Source organism: Chanodichthys erythropterus, chromosome 24 (genome assembly GCF_024489055.1).
Source record: "Chanodichthys erythropterus isolate Z2021 chromosome 24, ASM2448905v1, whole genome shotgun sequence".
NCBI classification, from domain to species: Eukaryota; Metazoa; Chordata; class Actinopteri; order Cypriniformes; family Xenocyprididae; genus Chanodichthys; species Chanodichthys erythropterus.
Genome location: NC_090244.1, coordinates 11,528,017 through 11,545,238, shown reverse-complemented (window position 1 = coordinate 11,545,238; position 17,222 = coordinate 11,528,017). Strand labels below are relative to the sequence as shown.

General features: G+C 38.9%; 2 protein-coding genes across 2 annotated transcripts in view; one reads left to right on the top strand and one right to left on the bottom strand.

Moving 5' to 3' along the window:
• Positions 1-106: 106 nt before the first annotated feature.
• polr2c (RNA polymerase II subunit C) lies at positions 107-7,003 on the top strand. The gene is made up of 9 exons (XM_067379811.1): positions 107-341; positions 2,736-2,785; positions 2,945-3,013; positions 3,103-3,155; positions 3,257-3,385; positions 3,461-3,512; positions 3,592-3,760; positions 6,269-6,343; positions 6,751-7,003. Exons 1-9 carry the CDS (start codon positions 256-258, stop codon positions 6,893-6,895), a joined length of 828 nt encoding a protein of 275 aa, XP_067235912.1. The 5' UTR covers positions 107-255; the 3' UTR covers positions 6,896-7,003.
• Positions 7,004-7,092: 89 nt separating this feature from the next.
• The window catches only part of shank2b (SH3 and multiple ankyrin repeat domains 2b), a 123,880-nt gene continuing 113,750 nt past the window's right edge, over positions 7,093-17,222 (bottom strand). The window contains exons 21-25 of the mRNA XM_067379460.1: positions 15,523-15,582; positions 15,123-15,247; positions 14,679-14,790; positions 12,149-14,501; positions 7,093-10,625 (exon numbers count right to left, since the gene is read on the bottom strand). Coding sequence (XP_067235561.1) covers positions 10,088-10,625; positions 12,149-14,501; positions 14,679-14,790; positions 15,123-15,247; positions 15,523-15,582 — 3,188 coding nt within the window. The 3' untranslated portion in view covers positions 7,093-10,087. The remainder of the gene's footprint in view (positions 10,626-12,148; positions 14,502-14,678; positions 14,791-15,122; positions 15,248-15,522; positions 15,583-17,222) is intronic.

The window sequence follows — 17,222 nt, the reverse complement described above, 5'->3', positions numbered from 1 at the left end:
TTTGTTCCAAGTCCAAAAAGACAGTTATGACTTTTATTCTAGGTTGACGCATGTCGATCAGATGTCGATTAGTGTGTCTAACCGGAAATGGTACTACAGTGATCCGGATGCTAACGGAGCGAGGGCGGCCAGTGACCAATGTGCTGCTGCCGTTTGTTATTGTGCAGAAGAGGCGCTGGAGGCTGGAGTGAATGAACAGCAGACCGCACATACAGTTTTATTTATTATCGTCCTAATCTTGAGCTTAATTTCACTATGCCGTATGCCAACCAGCCCACAGTGAAAATCACGGAGCTGACGGACGAAAATGTAAAGTTTGTGATCGAGAACACGGATCTCGCGTGAGTGATATGTGATCATTTAGCTTTTTAATCAAGTGTGTTGTATTAATGACATTGAAATATATGTTTGTTATCACTAACAAAATATGATATTTTTAAATGCCGCGGAGCAACATGTAAAAGCTATGGTATATGCGCCTGGCAAGAACCTTACCAAGTATACTGATTCCATCACTTTACCATGGTACCGCTACAGTACTTTTTAGTGTGTGTGTGTATATAATGACAAAGCCATAAAGATAAAATATTTTATCTTTAACTTTTTATTTAAAATTTTTATTTAGTACAATAGTATTTTTTTTATTTTCATGTTTAATGCTAGAAAATTACGACATCACTAAAAACAAGGTTTAAACTGTGTTTAGTTTGACCTGCTGAGGCTAATTATCAACATTTTATGTAGGTTAAAGGGTTAGTTCACGCAAAAATGAAAATTTTGTCATTTATTACTCACCCTCATGTCGTTCCACACCTGTAAGACCTTCATCTTTGGAACACAAATTAAGATATTGTTGAACCACTGTAGTCACATGAACTGTCTTAATGTTATGAAGCGACAAGAATACTCTTTGTGCGCCAAAAAAACAAAAACAAAATAACGACTTTATTCAACAATATCTAGTGATGGACGATTTCAAAACACTGCTTCACGAAGCTTCGAAGCTTTACGAATCTTTTGTTTCAAATCAGTGGTTCAGAGCGTGAATCAAACTGCCAAAGTCACGTGATTTCAGTAAATGAGGCTTCGTTATGTTGTAAGTGTATTGAAATGTTTTGAAATTTCAATGGTTCACCACTGGGGGGGGCGTGATTTTTGATACACGCTCCGAACCACTGATTCGAAACAAAAGATTCATAAAGCTTCATGAAGCAGTGTTTTGAAATCGTCCATCACTAGATATTGTTGAATAAAGTCGTTATTTTTAATTTATTTTTTTTTTGCGCACAAAAAGTATTCTCGTCGCTTCATAACATAAAGGTTGAACCACTGTAGTCACATGAACTGTTTTAAATATGTCTTTAGTAGATTTCTGGGCACTGAAAGTGTTAATTGTCTTGCTGGCTATGCAGGTCTCACTGAGCCATCAGATTTTATCAAAATCATCTTAATTTCCGAAGATGAACAAAGGTCTTACAGGTCTGGAACGACATGAGGATGATGAAATGACAGAATTTTCATTTTTGGGTGAACAAACCATTTAAGTACCTTTTCATTGACTCGTTTGTTTAAAAAATTCACAATTCAGAAAAACTTTGTCTATCACCAATGTTAGAAATTTGTCTTAGGATAAAAGGCTCACACAATACAAATCAATACCATATAGTAAAACAATCAACATAAACACACAAATCATCTTATTAAAACAGACACCTTAAAGGTGCCATCGAACGTTTTTTTTACAAGATGTAATATGAGTCTAAGGTGTCCCCTGAATGTGTCTGTGAAGTTTCAGCTCAAAATACCTCATAGATTTTGACATGAAACATGAAATGCAGCGATTCAGGCTGCGGCCCCTTTAATTGCTTGCGCTCTCCGCCCCCTCCCGAGTTCTCGACTCTATCACTGCATAAACAAAGTTCACACAGCTAATATAACCCTCAAAATGGATCTTTACAAAGTGCTCGTCATGCAGCATGTCTAATCGCGTTAGTATAGTATTTATTTGGATGTTTACATTTGATTCTGAATGAGTTTAATAGCGCTCCGTGGCTAAAGCTAACATTACACACTGTTGGAGAGATTTATAAAGAATGAAGTTGTTTATGAATTATACATACTGCAAGTGTTTAAAAATGAAAATAGCGACGGCTCTTGTCTCCGTGAATACAGTAAGAAACGATGGTAACTTTAACCACATTTAACAGTACATTAGCAACATGCTAAAGAAACATTTAGAAAGACAATTTACAAATATCACTAAAAATATCATGTTATCATGGATCATGTCAGTTATTATCGCTCCATCTGCCATTTTTCGCTGTTGTCCTTGCTTGCTTACCTAGTCTGATGATTCAGCTGTGCACATCCAGACGTCCTGCCCTTGTGTAATGCCTTGAACATGAGCTGGCATATGCAAATATTGGGTTCATACATATTAATGATCCCGACTGTTACGTAACAGTCGGTGTTATGTTGAGATTCGCCTGTTCTTCGGAGGTCTTTCAAACAAATGAGATTTATATAAGAAGGAGGAAAAAATGGTATTTGAGACTCACTGTATGTCATTTCCATGTACTGAACTCTTGTTATTCAACTATGCCAATATATAATAGGTAAATTCAATTTTTGAATCTAGGGCACCTTTAAAAATTCAACTGGGAAAAAAGGGACAGTTTCAGGTCATGTTTTTTACAATATTCATAGGAAGTATTTTTTTTGTTTTTCTTATTCAGAGTGGCGAACTCGATTCGTCGTGTGTTCATGTCAGAAGTTCCAACCATCGGTAAGGATCAAACCATCTCGGTCTTCTAGATTTTTTTATTTCCAGCCCTTCTGGATAGTTTTTATACAAATAAGTTGATGTAATAATGTGTTTACTTGATTTAATTATGCACTTTGTCTTTTAAATCTGTTAATCTGATGTAATGTGCTTGTTTGCCAGCTATCGATTGGGTTCAGATTGATGCCAACTCCTCTGTGCTCCATGATGAGTTTATCGCACACAGAGTGGGTGCGTATATTTAAAATCTCTCCAAATCTTTTATTGGTCTTATAATGCCAAGTATGATCTCTCAAAGTTATCATGCTCATCTTTTATAGGGTTAATTCCACTCACAAGTGATGACATTGTTGACAAGATGCAGTACTCACGAGTAAGTATATTAAACGCTGTTGCATCTGCATGAATATGAATCATCACTTCAATTGTAGAGAAGTGGAACGTAACATTTTGCTGTCTTCGGTTTCCCATCAGGACTGCACATGTGATGATTTCTGTCCGGAGTGTTCGGTTGAGCTCACGCTTGACGTGCGATGTACAGAAGATCAGACTCGACATGTGACCTCACGAGATCTCCTGTCCAATAACCCCCGAGTCATCCCTGTACGTATAGATTCTCCTCACAAACTCGGATGCAGAAACTGTGTGTTTTCTGATGCGCTGTGTCTTGTTCTTCAGGTAACATCCAGAAGTCGAGACAACGATCCCAATGACTACGTAGAACAGGATGGTGGGTCAAATTCCTCTTTCTAATTTTCTGTATAAGCGCTCATATGTATTTGCATTCATCATTTGGGGTTTTTCCACAGACATCCTGTTGGTGAAGCTGCGGAAGGGTCAGGAGCTGCGGCTCAGAGCATACGCTAAAAAGGGTTTTGGCAAGGAACACGCCAAATGGAATCCCACTGCAGGGGTGGCGTTTGAGTATGACCCAGACAATGCGCTGAGACACACGGTGTACCCGCTTCCACAGGAATGGTATGGTTCTTATGCAACCCTTCTTAAATCACTCACATATGCGACTAAATTTGCCATTGGCTAATAAATTGTTAGATTTCACTCGGCATGTTTGAGATAGAGGCTAAGTCTAAGTTAAGCACGGATATATTTTCATGTCTTGAACACGCAGCACTTAAGAGAGTTTTGCTTTCTTTCTTTAAAGCGCACTATTGCAATTCATCTCAATGGATGTGCGGCGTATTTGACGCACAGTAAACTGTAGTGTGAAGGTGCCCGACTCGCCGTCTCTTAGCTGAGAGAGTTCTGTGTTTCTCTCATACACGCAAAGAGAGAGAGAGTGTCTTACATACCATGTGGAATTGATAGGCTACATGTAAATTATATTCTTTGATGTGTTTTCCAGTCAAAATGGAGTTCATTTGGAGTTATTCAGCCTTTAAGAACAAGCAGAAAGTTTCTTTGGTGGTGGCCGGAACTAATGCTTAAACACTCACCTATTTATTGTCCGTATTTCAGCAAATCAGTTCTAGTGAACGCAGACAAAATGATTAATATTCATTAACTCGGCAGTTCATCAGACCTTAGCATGTTTTATATTGTTATTATTAGTAGTGGTATTATCAGTTTTATTGGTAGATAAATATATATACACAATACTGTGCAAAAGTCTTAGGCACGTCAGTATTTTCACCCCCCCAAAAAGGTTTTAAGCCAGTTATTTATATCTTTTGCTGTCAGTAGGAAATATCGGTTCACATTTCCAAACATTCATTTTTGCCATTAATTATAATAATCTGATCTCCCCATCATCAAATCTGTCTGTGATTGCATGAAGAAACAGATGAAACTGAGACAAACCAAATCCAGGAGAACTGTGGCCGTGTCTCCAAGACATTTGAAGAAACCGACCTTCAAATCTATAGTACAGTGAGACGTTTTAGGCACTTGTGTAAAGTGAGGATGCTTTCAAAAATACTATCATAAATAGATTTTATTTATCAATTAACTTCTATTAACTAAATCAAATCAATATTTGGTGTGACCAACCTTTGCGTTTAAAACCGCTTGTGTCCAGGTACACATGGGCATAATTTTTTTTCAACTTTGCAGGAAGGTTTCTTCAAGTGTCTTGGAGACACGGCCACAGTTCTTCTAGATTTAGTTTGTCTCAGTTTCATCAGTTTCTTCATGTAAGCACAGACAGATTTGATGATGGTGAGATCAGATCACAGTGTGGAGCACCGGCTGTTGTCAGACTCCTTGTAAAATACAAAAATCTCACTGGATTATTAAAATTAATGGCAAAATGAATGTATAGCAATGTAAACTGATATTTCCTATTGACACACTACAGCAAAAGATATAAATAACTGGCTTAAAACCATTTTTTGGGGGTGAAAATACTGACGTGCCTAAGACTTTTGCACAGTACTGTATATAATCATATATATATATTTATATATATATATATATATATATATATTTACCTGATGACACATTTTTAAATGTGCCATCAGGTACATAAATGAACAAACTGAGAAGAATATCTACCAGTTTTTGCATTTTTTTTATTAATAAATTATTTGTTAATTATATATTAAAAAAAAGAAATACATTTGGTCTGCTCACCAAGGCTACATTTATTTAATAAAAATTCCGTAAAAACAGTAATATTGTGAAATATTATTACAATTTAAAATAACTGTGTACTATTTAAATATATTCGACAAAGTAATTTATTCCTGTGATGCAAAGCTGAATTTTCAGCATCGTTACTCCAGTCTTCAGTGTCACATGATCCTTCAGAAATCATTCTAATATGCTGATTTGCTGCTCAAGAAATTTTTTTTGCAGGATTCCTTGATGAATAGAAAGTTCAAAAGAACAGCATTTATCTGAAATACAAAGCTTCTGTAGCATTATACACTACCGTTCAAAAGTTTGGGGTCAGTAAGAATTTTTTTTATTTTTTTGAAAAGAAATTAAAGAAATTAATACTTTTATTCAGCAAGGATGCATTAAATCAATCAAAAGTGGCAGTAAAGACATTTATAATGTTACAAAAGATTAGATTACAGATAAACACTGTTCTTTTGAACTTTCTATTCATCAAATAATCCTGAAAAAAAATATTGTACACAAATATTTTGTACAATTGTACACATTAAATGTTTCTGTAGCAGCAAATCATCATATTAGAATGATTTCTGAAGGATCATGTGACACTGAAGACTGGAGTAACGATGCTGAAAATTCAGCTTTGCATCACAGGAATAAATTACTTTGTCAAATATATTCAAATAGAAAACAGTTATTTTAAATTGTAATAATATTTCACAATATTACAGTTTTTACTGTATTTTTAATTAAATAAACGTAGCCTTGGTGAGCAGACGAAACTTCTTTTAAAAACATTAAAGATCTTAGTGGTTCCAAACTTTTGGACTGAACTGTATATATAATTGTTTCTCCTTTTTTTTTTTTTAAGATGTCATGTATAATTCTGTACCTTTCCTCGATTGTCAGGCCTAAAAGTGAATATTCAGAAATTGAAGAGGATGGAGTTCAAGCTCCATATGATCCTAATGGCAAGCCAGAAAGGTAAGGGGGTTTAAACTCTTATCTTGCATATGGATATTTACTTGGGAATTATTGTCCCTCTGTTGCACATATTTTAAAAGTGTGTTAAATTCAAAATGTAGACAATTTAATAATAAACAAAGACTAAATAACGGCAGTATTCTGTTTTATATTATGAGGAATTGTTTAAATGTGTTTGTTGCCTCAATTTTGTGATTTTATATTTTTATAAATAAATAAAAAGGCAACACATTTAAGAAATTCCTCATAATATACAAATAATTAGTTTTTATTCAAAATCATCTCTTCGTTATTTACAATTTAATTGACATTGTATATGCGTCATGTGCTTGCAAACTGAAGAACATAATAGAGTTAATAAAAAAAAAGCATGACAACACAAATTAACAAAAAAATTTGTCAACTAGGTTCTATTACAACGTGGAGTCCTGTGGTTCACTTCGGCCGGAGACCATCGTCATGTCAGCTTTTGCTGTGCTTAAGAAGAAACTGAGTGATCTGCAGACACAGCTCAGCCATGAAATTCAAAGCGATGTGCTCACCATTAACTAAATACTGCTTTTTGGATCACACTTTTGGGGAAATATATTTTTTCAGCTGTTATTTGTTTCTTTGCATGAAACCTGTTATGATGGAGAACTCTGTGAATAATAAACACATTAAAACATTGGGTCGTTTAATTTCATAAGTTGCAAATGTGAAGAAAAAAAAAACACTATGAACACCAGAGGGCAGGGTTTGTGTGAAAATATATGAAGAGGCCATTCTGTTCATGACTGAAACATGAAAAGACAGCGTGTATGGTTCATGACAAAGCATAGAACAGCATGCTGATAATGGGAACATTTTATTTCAAGCAAAACAAGCCCTGAAATGGATGTAACAAAATTACATAAAGCCTCCCCGAGACAAACTATGTAAACAAAACACATGGCTACGTGAGACAGATTGACAACAGATTGTGCAATCATATTTATTCGTCCCGTAAATTTTGGTTGTTTCAAATACACAAGTATCGAGGGATTGCGAGGAAAGTGCAGTCACAAAAAAACTTCTCTCTTTGATTTTAATCATGAATTCTAGTTTAGCACAAAATTACAGCAACATAGATCAAGTGAATGCATTCCTCACAAGAAGTGTGTGAGACAAATATGAAGAAACAACTCGTAGCCCAGCTCTAATTAGACAGGACTTCCTGCGTGTCTTCATATAAAATGCGTTTTCATTATCGGATTCTGTGCTGCCACTGTCATTTCTGCCAGAAATATAAAGTGTCTGTTTTCAGATATCGTAAGGTGTGAAGGTGCGGTCACATTAGCGACATTTCAACGAAATTTCGTGGGCAAAAAAGTCCATCAGTAGCGATGTGTGAATACAAAAGCTTTGTGTTGGTAAACACGGCGAATGCGCGTGACCAACTCGAACAGGAACGAAAACTTTTGCGCCATTACGCGGAACTCCATTACGCGCGGATTTAGTATTGAGTATTGAGTAACAGTAAATGTGACCGCATCCGTAAGTGGCCTAAATATGTGCTCGTTTTGTTTTTCGTCAAGTATACACACCACACAAATCTACATTTTAACTTCTTTCTTTAATTACATAGTCTAAAAGAAGCAGGTGACAGCCATTATCTCGTTATTTTTCATATCTTCTAATTCACTGAGACCTATGTATATGTAAATTTAATTTCATAATATTATATACTGTACTGTGGAATACTGGCAAAAAAAGACCAAACAGTGTTCTTTAAAATTTGTGTATTGCTTCTTAACTGATACCACATAGATTTTTGGCACACCACATATCAGAGTTAAATGTCATAAAAATTTCATAAATATTTCTATAAATCTTTAAAATACTGTGCTGTTTCCTAAAATAAGATATATACTGTAGAGATGATAACTCTAACTCCTCTAAGGTCGAGAGATAAGCAAACATATATATAATTTATTTCTGAATCTCTTCACTGCATACTTTAAACGGTCATCATAACTTCATTCACAGCCATTCTCAAAATCTGTCGCCTTTCCCTCAGTTCCATCGTTACCCACAGTGCTTTGAACTTAATACTGAAGGTGAAATGTGTAATGCTGGCTGTCCTTTCGTGTCTCTGTAATGTTATTAATCACAAATATGAATATTATCTCCATTCTCATTCCATACCTGTGGGGTTTTATGGCGTTTAAAGTCCGATAAAATTGATGCATCTCTGAGAAACTTGTCTCTAACAACGGGAAAATCACAACTAAACCTTAGATGATCTAGAGATGTTGTGGTGTGTCAAATTGTAACACGGATAGGCACACATTGCAGGTACATGTTTAAAATAATAACGTAATAAACAAATCATAACTTCTCCCAATTGTTGAGCAAAGCAAAAGGATTGCAGGACATAAAATGAAAAGGACAAGTTTTGGTTAAACAGGACAATGAGAATTTACACCTTGTGGACCCACTTAAAGTTTGTTGTAGATGGTTGTAGGTTTAAAAAAAAAAAAAAAAATCAAATTTTAATAAAAATGAAAATAAATTTATCGATATGAAGTCCTGTATCAGTTACAATTGACGACATTGATATGTATAGATTTAGGAGGTTTCCTGTAGTTTTGAGGACGTTTCTTTTTACCACCCAACAATCAAATGATTTAGCGAATTCTCATTACACTCAAGGAAAAAAAAAGAAAAAGAAATACATAAAAATAAATGATTGAAGAATTCACCTCATAAAGACTTAACATACTGGCCCTTTCAGAGTGATTGTGTCAGCATTCGACTCGAAGCTGTCAAATTTGACAAAAAAAAAAAAAAAAAAATTGTCAGATTCTACTTTAATCTGGTTCAGTTCCATTCACCCATGAAATTAAACCTTGGTATTTCAGTTTACAGATCCTGTGAAGATCCATTATTCCAAATAAAAACCCACTGGAAATTAATACAGACTAGAAACAGCGCACCCTAGAGTCGACTGAAGGTACAAATAAAATGTTGGTGGGAATGCTGTAGACCTCCTTACTGCATGGAAGACACCTAATAGTAAACCACAATTCAGAAAGACCAAAGAGAATTGTTGTTCATTCAGACAAACATCCAATGTTAGCATATTACAAGACTTCGAAGATTCAAGATGGTGGAGAGACCTGCTGCTTGCTACGGTTACGTTTATTCGCACGTAGGGAGATTTGAACTCTGTTTTCAAGTGACCACGGCCCTTCTAGGACTGTCAGTAAATGAACTGAGGGACATCTAAATGCCCGCCGATCACATCTCAGAGATTCATGTACCTCTTGGTCAGAGGTTTAGGAGGGAAAAAAAAGCAAGATATTTATTTAATAGGCAGCTGATACATAGACAAAGGTTCCCTTTTTTCCTGAAGAAATATTCTCTGTAGAATTGTCTTAGCAAATATAGAAAATGGATCCCCAGCTCTGCTGGTTTCAGTGCATTCAAAGGAGGCCAAAGTCCTTAAAAGCCAAAGGATAGTCAGCTCATGTTTGTAGTTTCCATACAGTGTGTTGGCTTCAATGTCCTCTCTGGTGCCGGAGCTCTTGGAACGGAAACGCAGGGAACCGTTTGTGCTTACGCGGATATTTCGAATGCTTGAGTTTCTTCAGGATGTGTCAGTTCCTAAAATCCACCAAAAGCATGATAGGACAACAAAGTGTTCAAATTAGTGAACCAAAATAAGGGAATAGGGAAAACGAAGCTTATGAACAAGATGCGTGGAGGACGTCTCGCCCAGTCTCATCTGTCCAAGAGGACTTTCAGCGCCCGCTCGATGTTCATTCTGTGACCCACGCGAGTCACACCCAAGTCGATCAGATCCTCCTTTTGCAGGTTGGGCAGGTGGCTGCCCTCGATATCGTTGTCCATGAAGGCATCCCTGTGCTCGCCCAGATTCAGGCTCTCAAGCCAGTCAGCCACGTCCTGCTTGCTCCACATGAGGACAGGTTTGGTGGCGAAGGGCTTGTTCGACGCTGCCTGGATGAGGGTGAGTGGGGAAGGGGAGCGGCTACGCCCCGTGCCTAGGCTGAGGGGCGGGGTGGGCAGGCCAAAGACATCCGTCATGGTGGGGGAAGTGGCCGAGGTCGGGAGGGAAGAGGCACAGCTGAGACCAGAGTCCGGCGGGGACATGATAGGGCTCGGGGTGTGGTGGTGGGGAGGCAGGCTCTCGGCCTGTCGGCACGGTGACGGGGCAGGCACGTTGGGGCCAGGCTGGGCAGTGAAGGTAACGGTGGTGTTCTGCTGTGTACCTGAGATGAGGGATACACCATCCTGATTTCTGCAAGACAGAAGGATAAAGGTGAATTTAAAGGAATATGTATTGAGATGTACTGAAACATGACTTCCTGCAAAGATGCTAAGGTGTTGAAAGTGATTGGCAGTTTGTTTTTTGAGCAAAATATGACTTGGATTTTATTTAAATACCAACGTTTATTACGTTAAGTACGTGTGTACTGTAGGTTGGTTTAGCTTTAAGGAGGCAGTGAATGTGATGCTCTTTAGCAATGCAGTGTCCTTGCCCCAGGTTTCTTCTTATACCCAAGGTGTGTTGGCCTACATTTGTTGAAGTTTTACATTTGCATCTGATGTAGCAAAGCAAATAAAACCAAAGATAGACTCATGTAAAGAGTACTTGAACTACTCTAAATTGATGCAATAAAAAATACATCAGTAACAATATACAGCGGCAAGTTACACGTCCATCTCATAGCTTAAGATTAAAAATACCTCAGTTCAATGATACAAATAACAAACATGCTAAACTTCCATACTAAAAAAAATCTATTTCTTTTCATAGTGGAAAAAAAAACATCTTTGCTTAGTGTGTGCTAAACATAGTGCTCTGCCTGGGCTACAAGTGCATTTTAGGGTCAGTTCTCTGGTCTGTAAATAACAACATCATTCAATAATGAATGAGACTTGGAACTTCATATCAACGCCAAATCACTGCCTGTGAAATGCAGCAGCCATCGGCGTACACAACCTTTGCACATGCGCATCAAGTCAATTGCTGATGTTTTGCAAAATAAATGACACATAAGCTTCAAAACCTAATGAGCTTTCTCTGTAGGAATCATCATTAAAAAAAAAAAAAAAAAAAAAAAAAAAAAAACTGAAGATGGCAGACGACACCAGAGAAATATTGATTAAAAATACCCTTCATACAATACTAAAATGATCAAAATGTTTAATGTTTAAAAGCAGACAATTTTACCCAAAACTTAGAAGTTCTAAGTATATATATATATATATATATATATATATATATATATATATATATATATATATATATATATATATATATATATATATGCTTATTAATGTATTGCGGCGTTCTTCTCGCATCACCTGTACTGAAATCAGTTGAGATTCGCAATTCCAAATGAGACACTTTTGAGGTTCCATTTCAGTTACGATGCAGCCAAAAAAAAAGCAGCCTATGTTGGCAGCAGGCAGGAAGGCAGCTCAATAGGTTTTCTGAAAATGGGAACTCCTTATAACCCTAAATGTTTGTTTTTTTAATGAAAAATAAAAGCTTTTAAGAGAGTAAGAGAATCTACAGATATCTTTGGGTGATGTGACAACTATGTAACAAATGGGCCATGCTGTAACAACACACACATACCTCCCCCCTCTGTGGTACGGTCTGTGTTCATCATCACACTGACGTTGTTCATCTCGTCCTCAAGGCCGTTCTCATTATTGGGTTGCTAGGCAACTCTTTCGTTCTCCAGCAGAGCACACACACTAATCTGAGAGCCTAAATGTAAGCCTGTGATACAGGAAGGAAAGAGGGCATACCTTGTTCCGAAGTGAGTCCTGGATCCCGTTGGAGAGTCTAATGCTTCCCCTGACTTTGGTGCTTTATCCTTGTTCATATGCAGCAGAACTGAATTGGCTTCAGGACCATGGGGGCCTTTCATCTCCGGAGGGTCACCCCACAGCTTTGAGGTTCGTTGTGTTGGGGTTTTCAAGGGCTCTGGTGGAATAGATCCAGGGGGCGGAGGTGGGACAGAGGAGGGCATTCTGAAAGAGCTCACGTTCTCCTCTGGCAAAGCATCCTTGTAAAGTGCATTGCTCTTGATGGCAGGTTTGGGTTTTGGTTTGGACAGGATCTGAGACCTGTCCACCAGAAAGGCTTGTCCATCTGCATAGACGGTGCATGTGTCCAGGGTCTCACCTCCTTCAGAAGACAAGGTGGAGATGCTGGACACAGTAGAGATGGTGCTGGTGGTCTCCAGTTGGGGGTCACCGCTGCTCCGGCTGTCTACCTCAATGCCCGAGTCAGTGATTTGTTCGTAGGGCTCTAGTGGCCCTGGAGGGAAGCTGGGAGGTGTGCAGTTTGTAAGGACTGTTGGTCTTTTGATTTCGGAATTCCCACCACCTAATGGGGGATAGTAGGGAGCAAGCGAAGGCCCTTTTGTACCATTCGCTTTCTGTTTGAGCAGTTCAGCTATAGTCCCTGCCTGATCTTCAGGAATGTCAAAACTGTTGGCAAACTCTAGTGGGGGTGGGAGGGGTTCAGCAAACACAAACTCTTCATCGATGTCGACAGAGGCCAAGGGCGGTGGAGGGATGCCGAAGGGCAACTTGACAGGCTCATCCACTGAGCTAACAGTTATGATGGTCTTGCCATGTGGAGCAGCTGATAGCGCCTTGGGAGCTGGGGGGTTGGTGGGAGTTGGCTGGTTGGGGTCGCGAAGCTCCCCAGGGGTGTTGTCGGGACTCACTGCCTCGTCCCTGTCGCCCTCTGACAAGCTGTTATCCTCCGATTTTGCCCCATCTGTGGTGTGTACCATCAGCAGACCAGCTGACTTTTGCTGAGAAGTGTCTACAATGTCAATCAGCATGTTCTTCTTCTCCTCAGGCCTCTTCTCAGGCTTGCCCAAATCGAGCTGATACTTGGATTCTGTCTCATATTTGGACTCTGTCATCTGCCTCCGCAGACCCCCACGGGGACGGCCCATAGTAGCGGTACTTGAGAAGCCAACCTCCACATTTGATCTAAGCTTGGTGTCGATGAAAAGTGGTTTATTGAGATCCAGTTTGGATGGGTCACTCTTTAGAGGAAGAGGCTGTGATTGCTCTCTCATGGCTCGGTCTCTGGCTGCTAATGCTAAAGCTAATGGTGAATTGGGGTCTAATGGTTTGCCTGTTACCGGGTGAACATAATTCCCACTTCCTGAGCTGTAGGTCTTATGAGCAGGTAGACTGATCGGGCTGTGTCCTGTACGAGTGCTTAACAGTTCCCTTACCATGGTGGGCTCAGGGCTGTTGAAGTCTGTCACATTGCCTCCACCTCTAGGAATGCTAAGTAGCGATGAGGGAGGTGCCATGAGCCTTCGCAGCCGCTCGTCACTGCTAAACATGCCCTCATCAATAGACTTGGAGTGTCTGAGACGTGGAGCCGGTGTAGGTGCCACATCTTCATCACCTGCATCTGTGGACTTAAAAGATGGGGAGTTGCGATGAGCATCAAGCCTCTTCTCCCTGTCTCTGACTGCACCGGCAATGGCAGCTGCAAAGGGACTGCCTGAATTTAAGCCATCTTCAGGACGCAGTTGCCCTGGATGATCCGGTGTGGTTGTCTCAATTTCCATGCTACTCCCTTGACTGCTCTTACCGCTACTGCTGGTGGAGGGCTCTTTGATTATTATTGTAGGAATCGGAATGGAGCAGGTTTTCTCAGGACTGTCTTCTACATTGGATTGTTTGACAAGCATTCCCTTCCTTCTGGCAGGTTTATTGGGCACAAACAGTCCAGCTTGACCCATCTTGCCCACATCCGAGTAAGGGTTCTCTGGGATATGAGCACGGCGCATATGAAGACTTTGTTGGGCTGTTGGGCTGTGATTGTACCCCTCAGATTCATACTGCTCAGGACTGTCTCTGTAATACATGCCTTGATCTCTCCACCCAGCACCTTCACCTCTGTCTGGGGCTGTGCTGTTTGCATTAGGACTCTGTGAAGTAAAGCCTGGTCTGATGGTGCCGTATCCTCGACCAGCTGGGACGGGAGCATTATTATGAGGTGGAGATGGAGGGGAGATGGCTGGTGGGGGTGGAATATCCTCTGATGTGTCAGGCATTGAAAGGCTTCTTGTAAATTTCAACATTGGAGGAGTAAGGAACTGCTTCTCTTCTTCAGTTACTCCTGTAAAGGAATAAAACAAGAAAAATGTCCATACCATTGTAAACCAAATATTTGTATAATTTTACAACGAGAGATTTACAAGGAAAGAGAGAGAAAGATTTTTTGTGCAATTTGTCAAAATAAAGGACTGTGTAAAGATGTACTTCAGCAACAAAACAAAATGAAACAACTACACACCTATAGATGTTTGCCGCCGTATGGTTCCCTTTGGTACACCCAAGAAGGGGCCTCTAGGACTCCCTGGCTGTTGTGGCGAGTCTACTGCTGCATCCTGACTATTGCAGAGAGACTGCAAAAGACAGAATAAGGCTGACAAGATAATAAGGACAAGCAGAATGCAGCATTTTTGCAGAGCATTCATTTGAGCTAGGCTTCACATAATATGTTGAAATGGTTTCATAAAAAAACACTAAGATGAAGAAATAGAAATGATGTTAAGCAGTGAAGCATACACACAAGCCTGTGCATAACTACACTCTAATTTAAGCACAAAAATATATATAGCATGCATGGGCAACAGTCTTATCAGACTTGCGAAAAGTGTTTATTGCAGTTAGGCTAAATCTCAACAATACCATGGGAGTCCAGAACTCTAGGGGACATTAGACAAGGCACACTTACATTCATTTCAGGGCTGACAGCAAAACACTTGCTAGTTGGCCGTGGTTTGACTGCTGCCACCCTCACATCTGCGCTTGAGTTGTCCCACATAGGTTTCTGGGGGGGTACAATCTCATCCACTTTATCTGTAAGACAACAGCATCTCAAATTAGAAAGCAGGAAGCTACATTTAAAATAAACTCAGTATCAAATATTGCTAATTTCCTCTAACAGGATCCTCAGAGCAAGGATCTGAACCGAGCAAGAGAGGCGACAGAAATAGGTACAATGACAATGGTCAAGGTCAAAGCCGTGCAAGCGCTTCCTGGTTCCGTTGGAGAAATCTTAGCACTTCTTTCAACGGCCACTGCGCAACATGCTAGCATTTTTTTTTGACAGCTCCCATGCATGGGATGATTACTTAGTGTGACTTGAAATACAATCCTCTTCTTCAGACCCTCATTATCTGAAAGCTGATCATCTACACAGAAATGGAGGAAAGGGAAATTCAGAGTCTGATTTCCTAGCATAAAAGTCATAAAGACTGAATCTTGTAAGTTGCACACACACACACACACACACACACACACACACACACACACACACACACACACACACACACACACACACACACACACACACACACACACACACAACCCCCTGTACACCTGGCATTAAAATGTTTCATATCTGGATATTCTTTAACTAGATTTCATTTATACTTTATACTATTCTTTACAATCACACTTCCTCGCATCATTTATCAAACTTTAAAATGAGTGATGACAACTCAAAATGATTTCTGTCATGTTGACAGACAAAATTAAGGTATTGTGTTACCCTGCGTTCGAAACATTCCCACAAAAGATTAAAAATCAGGAGATGTGAGTGAAAATTTGCAAGATTCCAGATTTGTTAATTAAAACAGGTGACCTGAGCGCATGACTGCAGTTTTAGTTGCATCAGATAATTATTGTAGTGTATTATTATTGTATTGTATTATTATCATCATTTACACCTTTAATTGAATGAGGTCAGAATGTCAAGTCCCTGACAACATCAGAACAGTTTCAGTGATTCAATCACAATACGATTTAAACTTGGGTGCCATTTACGTGGTCAATTGCTGACCATACGAATGTGATCTTGAAACGCAAGTTAATGTCAGGACTAAAGGGGGCCACAGTTACACCTCTTCATTCAGCATTATATGGATATATACACTCAGGCTTTAAATTTAAAATCCCATCATAACCCTGAGGTGAAGAATACTACCAAAACTGCCCATTCAGAAGAATCTGTCTAGCTTATATTCATAACAGAAGACCGCAGAAAGAGTATGCATTTATTTTTCTTTTTTGTAAACAAGGTCTTCATAATACCTATATGTGGATTTAAAATGACTCTTTCTTTGATGAACACAATATGTACAAGGCTGTTTTAAGGACACAGCAGGAGTACTATGCAGCCAGCCATATTATGTAAACATAAAACTAATGCTTACAATGGTTCAGAAAATATCTCCTTCAAGAATACAAAGGAGTCCATTCAGCAGCCTAAAGATGTTGTATCATATCTGTGCATCAGTCACACGTCATCATACTCCTGATCATTACTAACAGTGGTGATAGCTTTACACTAAAAATATGGCATTACATTTTGCAGGTGGAATGTTTCTATATTAAACATATGCAGCATTATTTCCATGGCAACGTCTTGTTTCAGAGTGATTCAAAGCTGGAGTGGTCCCTCGTATGATAATAGTTTAAAAAGTTCTTTAAAAAGTCCTTTTAAAAGTTCTTTAAAGGGAGAAATTATCCTAAAATGTCCAGCTTTAGGATTTTATCTTTTCCGTGAGGATTGAAATGGAGGCAAGATCCATTATATCAGTAGGAACAAGGACATGTATCTGAAGCCAGGTTTTGGCATGGGAAATTCATGGCTCTTGTTTTCTCAAGCGTATCCTTTTTATAATAAAAGGCAGGCTGTTGAATAAAATATTCTTACATTGCACTTTTGAAGATCTAGGGGGTCAATAAGTGAAGCTAAAGGCTTATAGAGCATTTTGCAGTGTAAACACATTTGGTCTGTTTTCACAGTAAGCAGTCTTCCATTCAACTG